The sequence below is a fragment of the Lipotes vexillifer genome, unplaced genomic scaffold, assembly GCF_000442215.2.
Source record: "Lipotes vexillifer unplaced genomic scaffold, Lipotes_vexillifer_v1.1 scaffold240, whole genome shotgun sequence".
Taxonomy (NCBI): Eukaryota; Metazoa; Chordata; class Mammalia; order Artiodactyla; family Lipotidae; genus Lipotes; species Lipotes vexillifer.
The window spans coordinates 6,433,972-6,454,539 of record NW_006797481.1 but is presented as its reverse complement, the minus strand read 5'-3'; the positions used below and the strand labels follow the sequence as shown (position 1 = coordinate 6,454,539).

At 39.8% G+C, this 20,568-nt stretch overlaps 1 protein-coding gene across 1 annotated transcript in view; it reads left to right on the top strand.

The window, feature by feature from the left end:
* The window catches only part of FHIP2A (FHF complex subunit HOOK interacting protein 2A), a 35,756-nt gene extending 27,517 nt beyond the window's left edge, over positions 1 to 8,239 (top strand). The window contains exons 15-17 of the mRNA XM_007469608.1: positions 4,450 to 4,590; positions 4,937 to 5,040; positions 5,145 to 8,239. Of these exons, the coding sequence (XP_007469670.1) occupies positions 4,450 to 4,590; positions 4,937 to 5,040; positions 5,145 to 5,250 (351 nt within the window). The 3' untranslated portion in view covers positions 5,251 to 8,239. The remainder of the gene's footprint in view (positions 1 to 4,449; positions 4,591 to 4,936; positions 5,041 to 5,144) is intronic.
* The last annotated feature ends 12,329 nt before the right edge of the window (positions 8,240 to 20,568 follow it).

The following is a 20,568-nucleotide window of genomic DNA, read 5'->3' as shown; positions in this document are numbered from 1 at the left end:
TCGGGATATTGTGGTTTTGTGCTGGTTCTCTTGGCATAGTTTGGATCTGATTAAACTAACACAGAAGAGACATTAACAATCAGTATCAAGTCAGTATCTTTAGAAATTTTGACTGAAAGCACTAACAAAGAATCTAAATTTTAAAAAGCAGTTTCTTTTTTCTTTTTTCTTGTGGTACGCGGGCCACTCACTGCTGCGGCCTCTCCCGCCGCGGAGCACAGGCTCCGGACGCGCAGGCCCAGCGGTGACGGCCCACGAGCCCAGCCGCTCTGCACCATGTAGGATCCTCCGGGACCGGGGCACGAACCCGCGTCCCCTGCATCAGCAGGCCGACTCTCAAACCACTGCGCCACCAGGGAAGTCCTAAAAAGTAGTTTCTGAATTGAGTGGAAAGATCCTCTCTGAATCCTCATCACACTTGAGCATTTTTCCCTTCAGTCTGTAGAGTGCTGACACAAAAGGATTCTGTCGGAGACAGAATATCCCGAAATGCTTACAGTTCTTTTTCGTTCACCAGATAGCTCTTCACAGGGCAGAAGCGATTCATACACAGTGTCTCACTTATTCTTCCTAGAATCCTGGATGATAGGCAAGACAGTTCCTTGTATTATTGTGTAAATGAGGAATCCTTAGTTTCAGTTCACGTGACTTAGTGAGCTGTGGAGCCTAGCCTCAAACCTTCTGTCTTTAAAACCCTTGATTTTTCTAAGCCTTTTTGGATAAGGACATTATAATCAGATCTCAAAGATAATCATGAGTCCTGGTGTGCCTAGCGTGCTTGGTTTAATTTCATTTTCTTTCTTTTCTAAATGTTTTTGCTGAAGGTGATGTTTGCTTGTATTTTCTTAGTACATATATACCCCTAATAGAATCAGGGTAACCAGGCTGGGATTAAACATTACTATGGATAATTAATAAAGTAGGTAATTTCTGCATGTATAATTGAGAAGTTATGACATCAGGTATTCATGACACTATTGTGTTGTCACAATGTTAATTTTTGAAAAATATAGTGTGTTTAGTATTGTTTTTAACCGTAGTGATTTTAAAAAGATAGTAAAAACGGAAGTCCATAGCAGAATGTAAAGAATACCAGGAAGAATATAGGGAAAAGCCCAAGTTCTTGTCCTGCTCTGACGGTGAAAAATCTGAATCTGGGCAACTAAACTTAGCTGTTTGTCACATTTTCTTATTGTTAAAGTGAAGTTGATATTACTTGATTTGCTTGTAAGAATTATCTGAAAAAAAGCAATTTAAAATACTTAAAAAATATAAAATCTTGTTAGATGCAGGTGTTATAAGAAATTTCAGAGACTATCAAGTTGTTGAGATTTTTAAAAATTTGACTTATTTCTTATTATTTTGACCATCTACATACTTGGCCTTTAATAAAAGGGTTGCGATTGAGTTTGCAGGTGACATCAGTATGCTTCTTTTTTTGGCTGCATTGGGTCTTCATTGCTGCACGTGGGCTTTCTCTAGTTGTGGCGAGCGGGGGCTCCTCTTGTTGCGGAGCATGGGCTCTAGGCACACAGGCTCAGTAGTTGTGGCGCACGGGCTTAGTTGCTCCGCGGCATGTGGGATCTTCCCGGACCAGGGCTCGAACCCGTGTCCCCTGCATTGGCAGGCGGATTCTTAACCACTGTGCCACCAGGGAAGTCCATCAGTATGCTTTTTTTTTTTTTAATTTATTTTTGGCTGCGTTGGGTCTTCGTTGCTGCGTGTGGACTTTTCTCTAGTTGCTGTTGTCTTCGTTGCGGTGCACGGGCTTCTCATTGCGGTGCCTTCTCTTGCAGTGGAGCACAGGCTCTAGGCACATGGGCTTCAGTAGTTGTGGCACACGGGCTTAGTTGCTCCACGGCATGTGGGATCTTCCTGGACCAGGGCTCGCAGCGGATTCTTAACCACTGCACCACCAGGGAAGCCCTCAGTATGCTTTTAAGTCAAAGTTTATTGTTCCAAAATTCAGATCTTGTATTTAGGGTGAGCTCAATCAAAAATGGGCCAAGTGCACTTTAATGTGTCAGAAAAATCTGGTTAACTTTTATTTCAGGTGAATACTGTATAAGGTACAAATGGGAGGGATTCAAAATAATAGATACAAACAGTTGCTGTTTGCAACCCTCTAAAAGGCCAGCTTGTTTTAAAGTTACTACTTTAAAATAGAAGAAAGAGACTAGTGAAGTAGAGGCCAGTTCAGAGTATGATGGAACAGTTTCTATCTCGCTGAAATTTATCTTCATTTTCACAACATTAAAATATAATCTGGGACTTCCCTGGTGGTCCAGTGGTTAAGACTTTGCCTTCCGGCGCAGGTGGTGCTGGTTTGATCCCTGGTTGGGGAGCTAAGATCCCACATGCCTCCGGGCCAAAAAAACAAAACATAAAACAGAAGCAATATTGTAACAAATTCAATAAAGACTCTAAAACAAAATTTTTAAAATATAATCTGAGTTCAGCCTTAAGTTTCGTAAACAACCAAAGATATAGATTCTTCTTCAAAAAAAGCTTAAAACCCAACTAACAAACACCATATAGAGAAAATACAGAGTTTAAGTGGCAATATATAGTTGTTTGAAGCCAAGTTTTCTCAATTTATTTAAGTACCTGTAAATGGCAGAATTTAGTGACCTAAAACTCTGAACCACCTGAAATGAAGTCACATACAATACTGTACTTAAGTTGTATTTTAAATGATTTTGTCCACATTTTACCAAATGCATTCTTCTTAAAGATTTTTTTAAATGTTTCCTTTGTGCCTAAAATACAATTTAATGTGAATTCATCGTTTGTTTTGAACTGAGTCTTGGAGAAGGCTATTGTATTGCAAATATTATCAAGTAGGAAAAGATGCCCTTCAAACTATGGTTTTCTTTTTTTTTTTTTTTTTGTGGTACGCGGGCCTCTCACTGTTGTGGCCTCTCCCGTTGCGGAGCACAGGCTCTGGACGCGCAGGCTCAGCGGCCATGGCTCACGGTACTAGCCGCTCCACGGCATGTGGGATCTTCCCGGACCGGGGCACGAACCCGTGTCCCCTGCATCGGCAGGCGGACTCTCAACCACTGCGCCACCAGGGAAGCCCCAAACTATGTTTAATGTGAATCGTATCTCCTTTCATTTATCTTGCTTAAGGCTAGATTTTGAATAAGAGTGACTTAGGGGTAGTTTTTCTTCTTTCAGAAAATCTGTGTTCATGTATCTAGTAGTAAGCAAAAAAGACTAAAATTGGACCTTAGCACAGGACTTGAGTTTTTGTTCAAATAACAGTATCTTTGATATCTTCTGGCACGTGCTCAAGCATTTGCTGTCCTTTAAATGTCAAATATTCACTTCTGGATTGGTATTCATTATGATCAAGGGCTTAAGAGCTGCTCAGTGAATGAGGGTAAAACATTCAGATTCTGTTGTTAATATCAACTTGGTCCTGAATCACTTTTCCCTTGCTCCTGCTGCAGGAGGAGCACTGTTCCTCACTCATCCAAGTCACCTAGGTTCTTTCCAACCTTCTCACTGAAGTCAGTTTTGATTCAGCCACTCAGTTGCCTTTGGCTGCTTAGAAGAAGAAAACTGGAAGGGATGAGAGATTTCTGTTGAAAGTTCTAGGCACAATAATAGCAACTCTTTTTGTACATTATGCATTTTGCTTGGATTTTGACACATACTCTGTAAAGCACCTCCAAGCTGCATCCTACGAAGAATAAGCAGATTAAATATAAAAAAACAGAATTCAAGTAAAATTGTGATACATACAAAAAAGTATACACAGATGTACACAGACATTGTTTTGGAAGAGTTAATGCTCTTGCACAGTAAAGGAGGTGATCCCTGTTTGTAATCATGATTTTGAATCTTCTTGTTCACTTTTGAGGCATATGGTAGTTATTTCCACCCCCAAGTACTTTCATTCTGTTGACAGGGTTCTGTGATGTATATGACTTTGTTGTATACATGCTTTTGGTAATTGGCAGTAGTTGAATAATTTAAGAGACGAGGATTATCATTTCTAAAACTAGACTACTATAAAAGATTTTCATACTTTCCCTTCTGTCTTTGGTCTTACATGTAATGTCTTCTATTGTTTGTAATTAATATTACATATGACTCTTTGGTGAGTTTTGATGACCTCTTGAACTCTTTAACTACATAAAACCACCTGCATGAAACAGAGACATTCTGGCTTTGTTATATATTTATTTTATTCTGTATGTTTATGTGCATACCTTTTATTTTAAGTTTTAGGACTGTGATATATGCACTTTGACTAAGGTGGTGCGAGCTAGAGCTAATTTAGTTATAGATATTTTCCTTGTAGCAGAGCATGTAGCGGGAGGAATGAGATGGTAGATTTTCCTTTTTCTTAAGAAGACAAATGGAAATGGTAAATTAAGTGCTCAGGTATATACATTATACATAATGTCAAATATCTTTTTGGTTTTTCCCTCTCCGTAGCCATATGATGTCAATTTACAAGTAACATCAGTGTTATCTAGACTTTCTCTCTTCCCTCATCCACACATACACGAGTACCTTTTGGACCCTTATGTGAACCTTGCTTCTGGCTGTAGATCTCTCTTCTCTGTAATCGTCAGGGTGAGTTATCAGTTTTGTTATGTTCTCTAGGATTGATAAATCCGACCAATTAACATCTTAATATCATTGTGTGTAATTAGTGTCACATAATAAAAAATGTTATATATTTACTGTTTAGAAATAATTATTTTACTACAGAATGTGGAGAATAAAGATTCATTCTTTTAAGTGGTATATATAACTTCTGTATTTTAAGGTATAGCTATGAGTCCTTTCTCAAAGATTGTTATGTGCATAGTGAAAAGTGACAGTCTTCATTTAGTAATAGGAAATGGAGTATTTTTTCATCCTGAAAATCCCCATGGAGGTGTTTAGAGACTGAGCTCCTTTTGTCCCTGTGACACAGGTTGTTGGAGACCTCATGGTTCGAATCCAGCGTATTCAAGATTTTACTCCCAAGCTTCTATTAGTCAGAAAGCGATTACTTGGTCTGGAACCTGAAGGCCCTATGTAAGTCAGCGTTTTACATGTTGTTTATCTAAAACTTTTGCCAAAACTTGATGATCTGCTAATACCCTGCATCGATTGATTGATTGCCTGCTTTCCCTTCCCAGTATTGAGCACATCACGTTGCTGGAGGGTGTGATTGTGCTGGAAGAGTTCTGTAAGGAGCTGGCGGCCATCGCCTTTGTGAAATACCATGCTGCCTCCACACCATAAACAGCATCTTGCAAGTAACCAAGGGAACAGAACTGTTGTATGCATTTCGTCAAAAAAGCCTCAGTTCCACCCAGCCACAAGAGGATAAAAAGCCTTTTTAAATGAAGCATTGCTGTAAACTGGACAGAACCATTCAGAACCCACTGAGTGGACACTCAGTGCAATGTTGTGTGATGTTGACTTTATCATAATGGTTCTAGATATAAAGTTGCACATCCTTGAGTCCAGGATACAATCAAAGGAACTTCAGGAAATAAGCATTTCTAATGCCTGTGTGAAAAGCTGCAAAATTTCTGATGTCATGACTTTGATGATATTTCTGTTAATTTAACATCCTTTTAGGTAGCAAGGCATTTTGACATTCTCTGGGACTCAAATGCTTATATTCTTTTGGATTAATAAGTAGCAGGAAAAAAAAACACCTAATTTTATAACTTTTTAAGGTCAGAATTCTTATCAAACAAAATATTGAAAAAAACTGTAAGTGAGAAAAAAATACAATTTAGGAACCATCAAATGAATTAATAATAGAAGATAAAAATGTGTAGAGCACCATTAACTTTCTTCAGCTTTTCTAAGAATAACAATTTAATATGATAATGAAATTCTTGATTAATATAATATATATATATATATATTTTTAAAGAAACCTTCTTTTACTCTCTTGTGCACATAGCCCCGTTAGTGATTGATTTTCATGTATGGGTCCCAGTTTATTTAAACTTTGTCATTTTTGCAACAATGTTGAATTTGTGCCCACTGTTGGTAGTGTTTACTAAAATAGTATTTTTTAAGCTAATTAACATGTATTGGGTTGAAACCCTTTTTTTTCTCTCTCTCCCTCCCTCTCTGAAAATTGCTTCATAATTAGATTTTCTTATTGAAATGCATGGTAGCGTGTAGGTGGCAGCAATCAAAATGCCAATGGCCTCCTGAATGTTTACATTTTTTTTTTCCATTTTGTTCAGTCTTTTCTTTTAAATCATTCTGAAGAGATTTTAAAACAAACCAGCAAGTCTGACCTGTTTACATATGAAAGAACTTGGGTAAATTGGTATATGTGTGAATGGGTACGTGTGTAGGAACGTGTGGTGTGGGTAGTTGGCAAAGCTGCGCTGTGCACAGCATGCTGGTACTTGATTTACAAAATGGCGTTTGCTAACCCACTTTCTATTCTTCCTTTAAGTGATACTTATCACTCAAATATTGCTTTTAAGCTTCCTTGGGTTTTTGTTTTATTTTTTCAGTTGAAATGTTAAGCAGCAGCACTTTCCTCTTTACCTTTTCATTTACTGATATTCGGGGGAGCAGACTAGGCAAACCTTCCAGCCTGAAAGGAACTGTAGCTGCCCGTTCTAAGAAGTTGTTTTGTGTAGCATGTTTGTATCTATACATCGGGTAGCGTGTGTATAGAAGCATATTTTACACCTACTGCTAATTTTGTTGTATTCGTTTTCTGATTTATTTTATAGTTAGTTTTTGCTATTTATTAACAACAAAATGTCGAAAATTATGAATACTCTTGGCTCTAGAATGCTTACCACTGTTAAAAAAAAAAACAACTAAATTTCTAATTTAATGCAAATCTCTGTTAGCTCACTCTAGGAAATTTATTGAGCGAAACAATGAAAAAACAGGTGGGAGATAGTGACTTTGTGCATGATTTTCTTTAAATGATTTTTAACGATGGGAAAGCATTATTCTGTTTGCTGTATTTATTGATGAAGGAACGCTGCAGCATCTTCATTTTTAGATGTAGTTGTAGTCTACTTTGATGTAGGTGTACTTAAAATAGACCATTAAGAGATATTAGATATTTCTTAATGTTTTTGCAGCATTCGATAGGTGTAATGGCAATGATGTTACCTCTCAAACCAAATACGATTTTATCCTTGATTTCACAGTAGGACCTTTTGGCTAATCCATGAAACCAAGCTCAGAGAAGCTTTAATTCATATTTGTGTGTGTGTATGCTGCTTCTTAAAAGATAATTATTTTCCTAAGTTATTGTAATGACTTTGATTTGTAATCAGCTAAAGCTTAAGATATAATTTGTTTCTCTTCTAAGTTTGCTACTGTCTTTCCTTCCTTTCTTCTTTGTATTTAGTTCAGACCTAGAGCCAGCACAAGTTCTCACAGTGAGTTGGATTTGTTGGTGAAACATTGTCCTCCACGACTAGCCGTTTGTGTACTGTCTTTTAGAAGCTATTTCTGTTCCTCGGTATTTGCAAAACAGTGACTGATGTGCACTGTGTTGAGTGGGCAGTACCACCGTAGCAATCGATTGCCATGACAAATTCCAAACTGAATTTTAGCCCTGCTTCACATTGGTGTAAATGGGCATGCACATTCTTTTTTTTAACTTTCTCTCTAACAGTATAGTCTTTGGGTTTATTTTTTTTAGTAATGAGCCACATTCTTTACGTGATAGAACTCAAAATGTGTCCTTAGCCAGCCAATTATCATTGTAGTACTCACATTGACTATGTAAGGTTCTCATAATGTACCTGTCTGTGCAATATATAAGCTATGAGTGGATTCATAGCTTTTTGGTTTAATTGTACATTATTGTGTGTGTACCTGTGTGTATATATATGTGTATATATCTGTAAGGACCAAAATCCTTAGCTTGCTTACACTGTTGCTAGTGTAAAGATTATTACACCTAATTTTACGGGGCACAAATTATGGAATTACTTCATAATTCATGGTAACATACTTCCATAAATTATTGCATTAATATACAATTACCATTTAATTATGAAGTTTATAGGTATTGACAGAAGTTACAGTGAAGTGCTAAAGTCACAATTTATATGGTAATTATATTTTGGGTTGTACAATTAATGAAAATATGCATGTCATTGTGACACTTGTTGTGTTGAAACATGATAGATAATCATATTTGTGGGCCCTGTAAAATAGTGTTACTATAATACCCTGTTTTGCCTCCTGCCTTGTTTACATTAAACAAAGGTTATTTAGTAAATTTTTCTATTGTACATCGTATAGGTTACTGACAGTGTTACCAAGGCCTGGAAATCTTGGGCCATCTATGAAGAAACTCTTCAGATGGTGATTATGTACCTAATATCTCTTCAAAGGAGGTTGTGATCAAGTTCAACTTTTTGTGCTAACAGTGCATGCAGGACTAAGAGGGATGATCTAAAAATAAATAACGTAATTTAAACAAAATGTTGTCTTCTATTTTTGTAGAATTCTAATTGGAAACATTTCATTCCCTGATAAATCTAAAATAATAATTCATAACATACAAAAGGAGACACACAGCAGTCATTGGTTCATTACAGCATTGATTCCAGAGGGAGAACAAAAAGGAATATATCAGAATGTTTGTGGAGGGGGAATGTATAGCTTGAAAAATCCCTCTGGGTGAGCCTTATATGTACTGATATTTTCCACCCCACCATAATAACCATTTCCCTAAAGGAAGGAATGGTTATATAAGTCTTAGAAATATAATTCACTGTAAGCATTATTTCTTTTTTTTAATATAAGTTTATTTTATTTATTTATTTTTGGCTGCATTTGGGTCTTTGCTGCTGTGTGCGGGCTCTCTCTAGTTGCGGCGAGCAGGGGCTACTCTTCGTTGCGGTGCGCGGGCTTCTCATTGCAGTGGCTTCTCTTGTTGCGGAGCACGGGCTCTAGGCACGCGGGCTTCAGGAGTTGTGGTTCACGGGCTCTAGAGCGCAGGCTCAGTAGTTGTGGCGCACGGGCTTTGTTGCTCTGGGGCATGTGGGATCTTCCCAGACCAGGGCTCGAACCCATGTCCCCCATATCGGCAGACATATTCCCAACCACTGCACAACCGGGGAAGCCCTAAGCATTATTTCTTAATAGATTTATAACACATACAAACTTCTCTCTTTAACTGACATTTAAAACAATTTGACTCTAGGCTTATTCCATTCACTTGAGTATTTGCCAAAGTCCCTTAGTTGGAAACTGAAAGAAACATGTACTGCGTGGCACAACGAGAAAGAGAAAAATCTAATTATTAATCCCTCTTACCCATGATTCTTTTCAGCCAGGGTTCCTCAAAATAGGTTTAGAAGGAAATAAAGAATGTAACAGGTTTAAGGATGCAAGGGAGGTAAGGTTTTGGCATTGAAGAGTTAAAATTACCTCCTTATCTTGAGCTCCTTCGAAAGAAAACTGCATTTTAGGGATGCATAATCAGATCCCCAGTCCAAAAACCTGGTTCAGAATTTTGCACTGTTCCATCTAGAAAACTAGTTATCTCAAGGGAATTTAAAGAACAAACCTAAAGTTGTTAAGGTTGAAATTTTGTTAGAGTCTTTCAAGTAAAAGCTGTACCTCTTTATCAAAAAAAAAGGCAAAAGCACTGTGTGACAGTTTGGTGCTGAAGTTTCCATGGAAGAAATAGGTTTTAGTTGGTCTAAAGCCAGTTAGGAAAGTTATTACCTATGGGCCTCGCCTCATAGGAGACTGGTTTTTAAATTTACTTGATCTACACCCTACTACCCACATTAGAGAGATTTCATCTAAGCCTGTTTCACATACTCTTATGGTTTGACTGTTGTGTGCATTAGGGGTTTTATTTGTGTTACAATAGCATTTCTAAAAATGTATCAGAAATAGGATACTAACATGTCATCTAAAACCAAACCAAAACAAGAATTTGGTTTACTCAACAAATATTGGGAACTTCTTATGAACCAAGTTTTAAGATGCTAGGAAAACAAGAAGAAACTTTTCTGCCCTCACCAAGTCACAGTCTCGGTTCAGTGTGCTGAGAAAAATAAGGTACACTGCACACTGGGATACTGTTAGAGAAGCATTGTGAGAGCACAGGGAGAGGAAGTCGTGTTGCAGATCATCAAAAGAGAAAATCTAAAACTCAAGTCTTGACTGAATTATATCCTTACTTGGGAGTGCAGATAGGCCAGATGATATTCTGAGAAGTCATAATGATAAAGTCAGCTCAGCAATAAATAGACAACTGTTCTGTATCCTGTTAATATTTACCATGATTTACCGTTTCCTTTCACCTTCTTGATTCTGAGATTGGTATAAAGCACCAGCCTAAATAATTGTGCCTTTGGGCCCACATTTTCTCAATTGCTGAGAAGTAATTAGCTGTTCTGATTTAAATGATCTCTTTCTAGAACTATTATATAGAGAGCAGGCAAAAAGTCAATTGAAATATTAAAACCAAAAGATTTAAGAAGGCTTAAAAAAATGATCGGAACATTAGGGTGAGATTTGGTTTAGTAAATCTGTAGAACCAAACCTTTCTCCCGGCTTGAGCTCAATGCTCCTTTGACCACGTTCTTTATTCTCTGCCGGATTGGGGCACAGGTCACTGCATATCCAATTAAGAGAGAACGAAATGGGCTGATGGTGACAGAAAAGGTGAATTTGGAAGCCACATGCTGGATGTGTGTGAAGATGGAATGTGTAAACTTCCACCGTTTCTCATAACTCCATCCATTCCTGATATTGAAGGCAGGGGTCAGGCTAGAAGGCAGGTGGACAGGCTGGGGGTCGCACCTGCCAGGGCAAGATGAGGAAAACTGACTTCTGTTTCCCTTCCTAACCTCAGCCTTCTTGAGGTAACCTCAAGGAATTACCTGATCTCCCAGGAGTGAGTCTGAGGAATTAAAGGAAATGCAGCGTGCCTCATAATTTTATATTACCTTACTCTTCCCTCTAGTTAGACTAATCAGTATATGAAGGAATTAACAGAAATTCTCTTATAAAGTACATTAAGGTATTGATTCTCTTGACTAAGTAGCCAAATCCTGACACGAATGTAGGACCCAGTAGGAGCGTCAGGAATTCAAATACTACCGTGGGTTACTTTGCTCTCATTGCAAAGGTGAGGAGAAAAGACATCCTTTGAGTTTTGTAGCTTAGTTTCATAATGGTACCCATGTTATATACATTCATTTGCATGGTGATCATTCTATTAATTCTTAAAAAATATTTGATACCAATGATGTGCTAAAGTTTTCAGGGGAAATATTCAGGTTGGAAGATCTAAATAAGCCAAGAACACCTTCTGGGTGTAACAGATCAGTCTTTTTCAAAACACATTTTTCGGTTGAGAACTATATCCAGAATTGCAAGCTTGAGGAGCTATCTGTGGCTCAGAAAAAGAAAAGAAAAAAACGAAGAAAAAAAGAGCAAGTGACACACGCAGCCTCTGAGACTCAAGGAGACAAAGCAAAAGCATCTCCAAGTCTGTTACTGCCTCAGTCCTGTAATTTATGAGTAAGGAATCATAAAATCAATTTCACTGTTATGCAGAAAGATGAGATGGCACCCAAATTCGCTATAGTCTGGGTAAAGTTATATTTCAAAGCCCTGAAGATGAGATTCATTTATGTAATAACACGAGAAATGTATTCCTCATTCCACTCATAAATAGAATAGCACGTAGGGTTTTAATTGATCAGACTTCCCAAGAGAACCATGTACAAGGAGATTTCTAGAGGGAAACAAATTGGCCATTCCTTAAACGTTATTCTTCCATGTTTAAAATATGCTTTCCTTCTTAAATCTCTTTATCCTGTGCTATTATCAACAGTGTAGCAAGTCACAGAGCATTTTATGGTTCTGTAATCTTTGTTGGCCGCTTCAATTATTTGGCTGTCCTGCGATCATTATTTCAGTTCCGTTTTAGAAATGATTAGGAGTAGAACATCTATTTCTTAAGTCAAATTGCTGTTGGGCTCCAACAGAAATGGAAGTCGGGAAGGTAACGTCTACTTTTAGGATATAAATATTATCCCAATAGTCTGTATACCTTGGACTCCTTGACAATAGGTTCTATTTTATGAAGACGTGCATTTTCCTTAAAATGAGTCAGTGTGATGCAGCTTCAGGAAAGCCTTTCCCTGAAAATACTGTCGGCAAGAGCACATGACTCATTGGAGTCTGGGTTCAAACCCACATCCTAAAAAGAAAAGCTGTAAGTGCAAATGTGCATAGCAATTTCTGGGTGTTTTTCTTTGGAATTTGACATTGAAATAAAATTTGCACAGTTTTTTTTTTTTTACATCTTTATCGGAGTATAATTGCTTTACAGTGGTGTGTTAGTTTCTGCTTTATAACAAAGTGAATCAGTTATACATATACATATATTCCCATATCTCTTTCTTCTTGCATCTCCCTCCCTCCCTCCCTCCCACCCTCCCTATCCCACCCCTCTAGGTGGTCACAAAGCACTGAGCTGATCTCCCTGTGCTATGCAGCTGCTTCCCACTGGCTATCTATTTTACGTTTGGTAGTGTATATATGTCCATGCCACTCTCTCACTTTATCACAGCTTACCCTTCCCCCTCCCCATATCCTCAAGTCCATTCTCCAGTAGGTCTGTCTTTATTCCCATCTTACCCTTAGGTTCTTCATGACATTTTTTTTTTCTTAAATTCCATATATATGTGTTAGCATACGGTATTTGTCTTTCTCTTTCTGACTTACTTCACTCTGTATGACAGACTCTAGGTCCATCCACCTCGCTACAAATAACTCATTTCGTTTCTTTTTTTGGCTGACTAATATTCCATTGTATATATGTGCCACATCTTCTTTATCCATTCATCTGATGATGGACACTTAGGTTGCTTCCATCTCCTGGCTATTGTAAATAGAGCTGCAATAAACATTTTGGTACATGACTCTTTTTGAATTATGGTTTTCTCAAGGTATATGCCCAGTAGTGGGATTGCTGGGTCATATGGTAGTTATATTTGTAGTTTTTTAAGGAACCTCCATACTGTTCTCCATAGTGGATGTACCATTCACATTCCCACCAGCAGTGCAAGAGTGTTCCCTTTTCTCCACGCCCTCTCCAGCATTTATTGTTTCTAGATTTTTTTTTTCTTTTTTTTTTTTTTTTTGCAGTACGCGGGCCTGTCACTGTTGTGGCCTCTCCCGTTGCGGAGCACAGGGTCCGGACGCGCAGGCCCAACGGCCATGGCTCACGGGCCCAGCTGCTCCGCGGTACATGGGATCTTCCTGGACCGGAGCACGAACCCGCGTCCCTTGCATTGGCAGGTGGACTCTCAACCACTGCGCCACCAGGGAAGCCCGTTTCTAGATTTTTTGATGATGGCCATTCTGACTGGTGTGAGATGATATCTCATTGTAGTTTTGATTTGCATTTCTCTAATGATTAATGATGTTGAGCATTCTTTCATGTGTTTGTTGGCAGTCTGTATATCTTCTTTGGAGAAATGTCTATTTAGGTCTTCTGCCCATTTTTGGATTGGGTTGTTTATTTTTTTGTTATTGAGCTGCATGAGCTGCCTGTAAATTTTAGAGATTAATCCTTTGTCAGTTGATTCATTTGCAAATATTTTCTCCCATTCTGAGGGCTGTCTTTTGGTCTTGTTTATGGTTTCCTTTGCTGTGCAAAAGCTTTGAAGTTTCATTAGGTCCCATTTGTTTATTTTTGTTTTTATCTCCATTACTCTAGGAGATGGGTCAAGAAGGATCTTGCTGTGATTTATGTCATAGAGTGTTCTGCCTATGTTTTCCTCTAAGAGTTTGATAGTTTCTGGCCTTACATTTAGGTCTTTAATCCATTTTGAGCTTATTTTTGTGTATGGTGTTAGGGAGTGATCTAATCTCATACTTTTACATGTACCTGTCCAGTTTTTCCAGCACCACTTACTGAAGAGGCTGTGCTTTCTCCACTGTACATTCCTGCCTCTTTTATCAAAGATAAGGTGGCCATATGTGCATGGGTTTATCTCTGGGCTTTCTATCCTGTTCCATTGATGTATCTTTCTGTTTTTGTGCCAGTACCATATTGTCTTGATTACTGTAGCTTTGTAGTATAGTCTGAAGTCAGAGAGCCTGAATCCTCCAGCTTGGTTTTTCTTTCTCAAGATTGCTTTGGCTATTCACGGTCTTTTGTGTTTCCATACAAATTGTGAAATTTTTTGTTCTAGTTCTGTGAAAAATGCCAGTGATAGTTTGATAGGGATTGCATTGAATCTGTAGATTGCTTTGGGTAGTAGAGTCGTTTTCACAATGTTGATTCTTCCAATCCAAGAACATGGTATACCTCTCCATCTATTTGTATCATCTTTAATTTCTTTCATCAGTGTCTTATAATTTTCTGCATACAGGTCTTTTGTCTCCTTAGGTAGGTTTATTCCTAGATATTTTATTCTTTTTGTTGCAGTGGTAAATGGGAGTGTTTTCTTAATTTCACTTTCAGATTTTTCATCATTAGTGTATAACAGTGCCAGAGATTTCTGTGCATTAATTTTGTATCCTGCTACTTTACCAAATTCATTGATTGGCTCTAGTAGTTTTCTGGTAGCATCTTTAGGATTCTCTATGTATAGTATCATGTCATCTGCAAACAGTGACAGCTTTACTTCTTTTCCGATTTGGATTCCTTTTATTTCCTTTTCTTCTCTGATTGCTGTGGCTAAAACTTCCAAAACTATGTTGAATAAGAGTGGTGAGAGTGGGCAACCTTGTCTTGTTCCTGATCTTGGTGTAAATGGTTTCAGTTTTTCACCATTGAGGACGATGTTGGCTGTGGGTTTGTCATATATGGCCTTTATTATGTTGAGGAAATTTCCCTCTATGCCTACTTTCTGCAGGGTTTTTATGATAAATGGGTGTTGCATTTTGTTGAAAGCTTTCTCTGCATCTATTGAGATGATCATATGATTTTTCTCCTTCAATTTGTTAATATGGTGTATCACGTTGATTGATTTGCGTATATTGAAGAATCCTTGCGTTCCTGGGATAAAAAACAGGAATTCTTTTTTAGGTAGACTGCCTATTTCCTCTTCATTTGTTAGGTCTGGTGGGTTTTTATCTTCCTCCTTCATCTGCTGTGTGTTTTTCTGTCTTCTCATTTTGCTTACCTTACTGTGTTTGGGGTCACCTTTTTGCAGGCCGCAGGTTCGTAGTTCCCGTTGTTTTTGGTGTCTATGCCCAGTGGCTAAGGTTGGTTCAGTGGGTTGTGTAGGCTTCCTGGTGGAGGGGACTGGTGCCTGTGTTCTGGTGGATGAGGCTGGATCTTGTCTTTCTGGTGGACAGGTCCACGTCTGGTGGTGTGTTTTGGGGTGTCTGTGGCCTTGTTATGATTTAGGCAGCCTCTCTGCTAATGGGTGAGGTTGTGTTCCTCTCTTGCTAGTTGTTTGGCATAGGGTGTCCAGCACTGTAGCTTGCTGGTCGTTGAGTGAAGCTGGGTGTTGGGGTTGAGATGGAGATCTCTGGGACATTTTCGCTGTTTGATATTACGTGGAGCTGGGAAGTCTCTTGTGGACCAGTGTCCTGAAGTTGGCTCTCCCACCTCAGAGGCACAGCACTGACTCCTGGCTGCAGCACCAAGGGCCTTTCATCCACATGGCCAGGTACGTGGGGAGTTTCTTGCCTTTTGGGAGGTCTGAGGTCTTCTGCCAGCGTTCAGTGGGTGTTCTGTAGGAGTTGTTCCACGTATAGATGTATTTCTGATGTATCTGTGGGGAGGAAGGTGATATCCACCTCTTACTCTTCCGCCATCTTCTGCACAGTTCTTAATGGTTGGAATCTTTATATGCATTTTGCTTATAATATAATTGATATTCATTGAGTTCTGAGTCTTTCAAAGAAAAAGCTGATATATATCTTGCCAAGTAGTGTTTTGCTCATTTATTATCATTTTTATTTCAATAGAAAGAAAAAGACTAGGGAAGTGTAATTAATTTGACATAGATAATTCTGGGCTGAGCATTTCAATATCAACACCATTTTAAGGCCATTATGAAAAGTTCTTTGTCCTCATGATGCAGCTTGCCATTGCTGTACTTTCTGATTCAAGACTATTGTATTTTGGCCCTTCCTCCATTGAGCTGTGTGATCAATCACTCAACTGATGCCATAATGCCTTAAAACAGAAATCCTCACTATCAGCCTTTTTTGGATAAGAAAGATGTTGGGTAGATGTAAATGCTTAGTTTTTCTGCTGGTTCTAGGATTTTATGTAGAAAGACCTTACAAGTTTCTCAGACCCTGCATTACATTTTTTTTAATCTGCACACTCTTCAGAAATCCCCACATCACCATGGAAGCTGAGCTGATCCCTGTCTCTTACAATGATTTAAAAAAAAAAAAAAGAAGAAGAAAAAGGCATTTTACAGGAGTAGTTAAACTACTTTCAGCATCTCTGTGCATAAAGACCACTGACATCAAGAGGCTCTGCCACTTATCAAAAAGGCAGGGCTCTGCTCTCCTGATGGGGCTTTCCAAAATGATTCTGAATAGAGTGGAAAGAAACCTTTCTAGCTAAATACATAAAACACTATAATTGAGTGCTGTGTTCATAAATATTGAGATCTGAGATCCAAAATGGATTGTGCTGTGTCGCAGGATTATAGTAATATCATCCGTGATGCTCAACCAATATTTACTAAAACGCTGTCTGGCTATGGCAAGGGGAGGGGAGTCCAAGAAAGTGTGTGTCTTTGAGAGGTTTGCTTTTTGAAGTAGAAGGGATGGAGGGAATTTCTTGCAGGTTATGAAGTTCTTGTCCTTCTGTTCCAAATCCACTCTTCTCTGTTCTTTATGATGTAGGGCTGGGATTCCACACATTAGATTTCTCCTTTACTAGCTAGCTTTCTAGCTTTTGTCAATAAGGGGTTCCAGAGGAGAAGGGGAAACCAGAGGAGAAAAGGAACTTCTCTGAGTTTACTTGCTGTTCCTGACATGCCAGCTCAGCAATGGGTTCTCAGCAGTTGGTTTTGGCCTCTATATTACTTAAGCTCTCCCAGAAACAGCATCAGGCCTTCCAGAGGCAGCAACAGCAGCATGCAGCACCCCTTGTCAGAGGCCTGAGCCCCAGCTTCCCAGGGCCCATCCTGGGTTATTACTTCCGGATGACCACAGAGAATTATCCTCCTCCTCACTCAGCCCTCCAACTAATTCCCATATTAAATTCCCTCTGCTGAAATCTCTACGATATGGTTTCTATTGTCCTGCCAGGACCCATCTCAATGGCAGCATCTTCCCCCATGAACCTCAGCCTAGGGAGCATAGCCCCACAGAACTTTCTGAGGATCCTGATATATTTCTTCATACCTTGCTGAGGACATTGCCAAATGGATTCCACCCGGAGATACGGTTGGGTATTCATGGCCTACGTAAATCTACGTTCCTGTCTCCCTAAGTCTTTGGATGAGTTTTCTACATCACACTAGGAAGTTCTAGCATCTCACCTCATCGGATGTAGGCACCAATGAGTACACACATCATTAAATTAACCACGAAAACTGCTAGAGCCACGTCCAGCTGGGTGAGCTGACACATTAAACCTAGACTCAGATAAACACACCCAAGTCCATACATTTGGCCTGATTTAATGTTATATTTTATCTTCCTTTGACTCCATTCCCACAATGAAGTTACTCCCCACCTCCTTCCACACTGCCCTCTTTGGAACCAAGTTTCAATGCGTAGCCCACACTTAAGAACTGGGAGTTTCATGCTATCTTGTTGAAGGTGGAGTGTCTACATAAATTATTTGCAGTTCTCCAAGGAAAATGTATGTCCCCCTCCGCCTTTATTTATTCAGTCATTTGTATCAATATAGACTCATGGATATTTATTTTCTATTTTGGGTTATAAGCCAATACTGCTTCCTTGATTTCCCTGCTCAAATTGCTCCAGCTTTGGCCATTGGGAGCTCTTGCAGTTGGTTCCTATGTCCTGTTGACAGTCCCATCAGTGTAGGGGTTTCTTTTGGTTGGTTTTTGATCATTTCCTTACTTTCTGGCACTGCAAGATGCTCCAGGCTCATCTCCTGTATTTCCTACCCTAATCCTAGAATGAGCAGTTTCATCAAGGAGCATCAGGGCCATTAAAAAAAAAAAAAAAAAAAAAAGAGCTCTGCAGCAATGCATTGAGTTGGCATGCTGCTTTGGATTCAAATAGGCTAAGAAAGGCTGTTGGACTAAATATATGGTATTTATAAAGCCCTTCCAATTTGAGCATTCTTAAGACAGGCTAGAGGACGCTAATATATTAACAGAACGATTCCGAATGGGTGACACAGTAGGAAGAGCTGTAGGACTTACTCAAAGACAAGAGTGTCCGTGTTAACAGAAGGGAAACCTCCGCGGTCACCAATATCGTTAGCTTGAACGTGGCCACGCAAAAGTTTTCAATTTTAGACTTTTTATGTTATTTCCAAAGGAATGATATACTGACAGGTTTGAAAGAAGTTTTTCAACAGACAGCTTTACCCCATGTCCTGTTACCTAAGGTGCACTATGAATTATTACTTTCTACAAATCCAGTAATTAGCTTGTAACTAGAACAATTACATTGCATTATATCTTTTGTGTTAAAAATATTAACGTGCTAATGAAGCATTTACAATCCACTGCAATTTTTAAAATGCAGTTTTGGCATTTCTTCATTTTAAAAGTACTTGGGAGACTCAAAAAGTGGAGGGGACCTAGACCTCTCTGGCCCACAGAGGCCCTTGGGCATATTGATTTTCCTTTTTTCTGACAGAACTGGTTTGCTTAAATCTGTACAGATGAGAACATAATTATTCGAAAATAGGAAAACCCACGTTGGTTGTGTATACTTCCGTTCGCTCTGTAAAGGGCAGCATTTAGGTATCTTAAGCTGTATCTTGAAAGCTTTCCTGTCTCAGAAGCTCACTTGCATTAAACATGAGATGCTGCTAAGTGCTGTTGCCACAGGGAACTGCAGGCAGCTCTTCTCAGCCCTGGATGATCTCAGCTCTGTGGGAAGGCGCCACCGAGGAGGGCTTTGAGCCAGCTGAGGATGTACGCGCTGTGGGAAGAAGAAGGGTGGGGATTTTGATTGCAAAGGGATCGGATTTTGATGTTTTCCTTTACTTAAGCAATTGATTGTTCTCTCTGACATCCTGTGAGGAGTATGTGACATGCTGGGAGGACACGCCTTGGATCTCTGAGGGAAGCTAAAAACCTTCCTCTAACGGAGAAGACAAGAAACAGGAAGAAAGGAGAAGTAAGAAATGAACATGAAAAGATCCAGAGGAAGAAAGAAGCTCAAGGAGAAAGGACTGCAGGAGGGCAGGGGTGCAGAGGAGTCCCCAGCCCCCTCCTCCAGTGGACCAGTGCTTGGCCTCCATCACACACCTCCCCCTGTGCTTTCTGCAGCCTCTGGTCTGGCTGGTTTCTGGGCCCGGCCTCCTCTTCCTCTCTCTACCTTTTGGTCCTCCCTCCTTACATCCCTACCTCACCCCAAGATTTCCTTCACCACCGAGCATAGGTTTGGCACCATCCCAGCTCTGGGACCACACCTGTGGTCTGTCATATCTCTGGTCCTGCTCTGACATTTGGCACCAGGCCTAGTAATGAAGGATTTGACTTGTTCTCGTGTCTTGTTCCTGTGAGCAGCTCCCTGCCACCAACTCCCCGCTACCTGCCATTGCCATCCAGGCCCCATCATTGCTCAGCTGTGAGGCTTCAGGCACCTATCGCCACCTCCCTGAGCCTCAGTTTCCTCATCTGTAAAATGGGAAGAGTACCATCTACCTTAGAGAGTTGTTGTAAGGACCCGATAAGGGAATAATGTGGTAATGCTGTGCCTGGGACCAAGTAGGCACCAGACAAATGGTGGGCCCCTGCACTGCTTCTCAATCCCCTCAGATTCCTAGACCGATTGAATCAAACTGGTGGAAAAGGCCTTCACAGAAGCTTGCTGAACAAGCTTCCCAGGTGGTTTGGATGTGCGATAAAGTTTTCTTCACCGAGGTTAATCTTTCCCCCCAGGCCCACTCCAGGACCTAGGTCGGCACTATGGCCCGTTGTCCCTGTTCACCCTGGTGACACTTCCTCTCCTCAACTGTCCCCCCCAACCCACTAGTGTACCCCACTACCTTGGACTTCTGCCCCCCACAAGGGACAGAGTTAAACTGAACCTTCTAAAGAGTTTGTTTTGCTAAATATTTACAATTTCCCTCTTTCCCAGAGTGTATAACTGTTGATGTGATATTTTTTTTCCCCCCCAGTAAACTTACAGGAACAATTCTGACTCAGTTTAGCATTCCCGGTGTCAATAAGCAACTCTGCAGCTCTTGTCACCAACTGTTACTCCTGACAATTAAGAACCAGTCTGGAAACTTTGTCCCAGGTTTATGGCTCCAAGTCTGCAGCTGACATGTCAGGAAAGGGAAAACATATTACTAATTCAAGGGAGCTTTCAAAGGGCAGGCCCACACCCAGCCGGTCAGTGGCTGAAATGGAGGCAGACTCCATGGGAGGCTCTGTCAGGCAAGGTTCAGAGCCCGCTTTGGAACCGTTTCTAGAGAAACAAGGGGAAAGA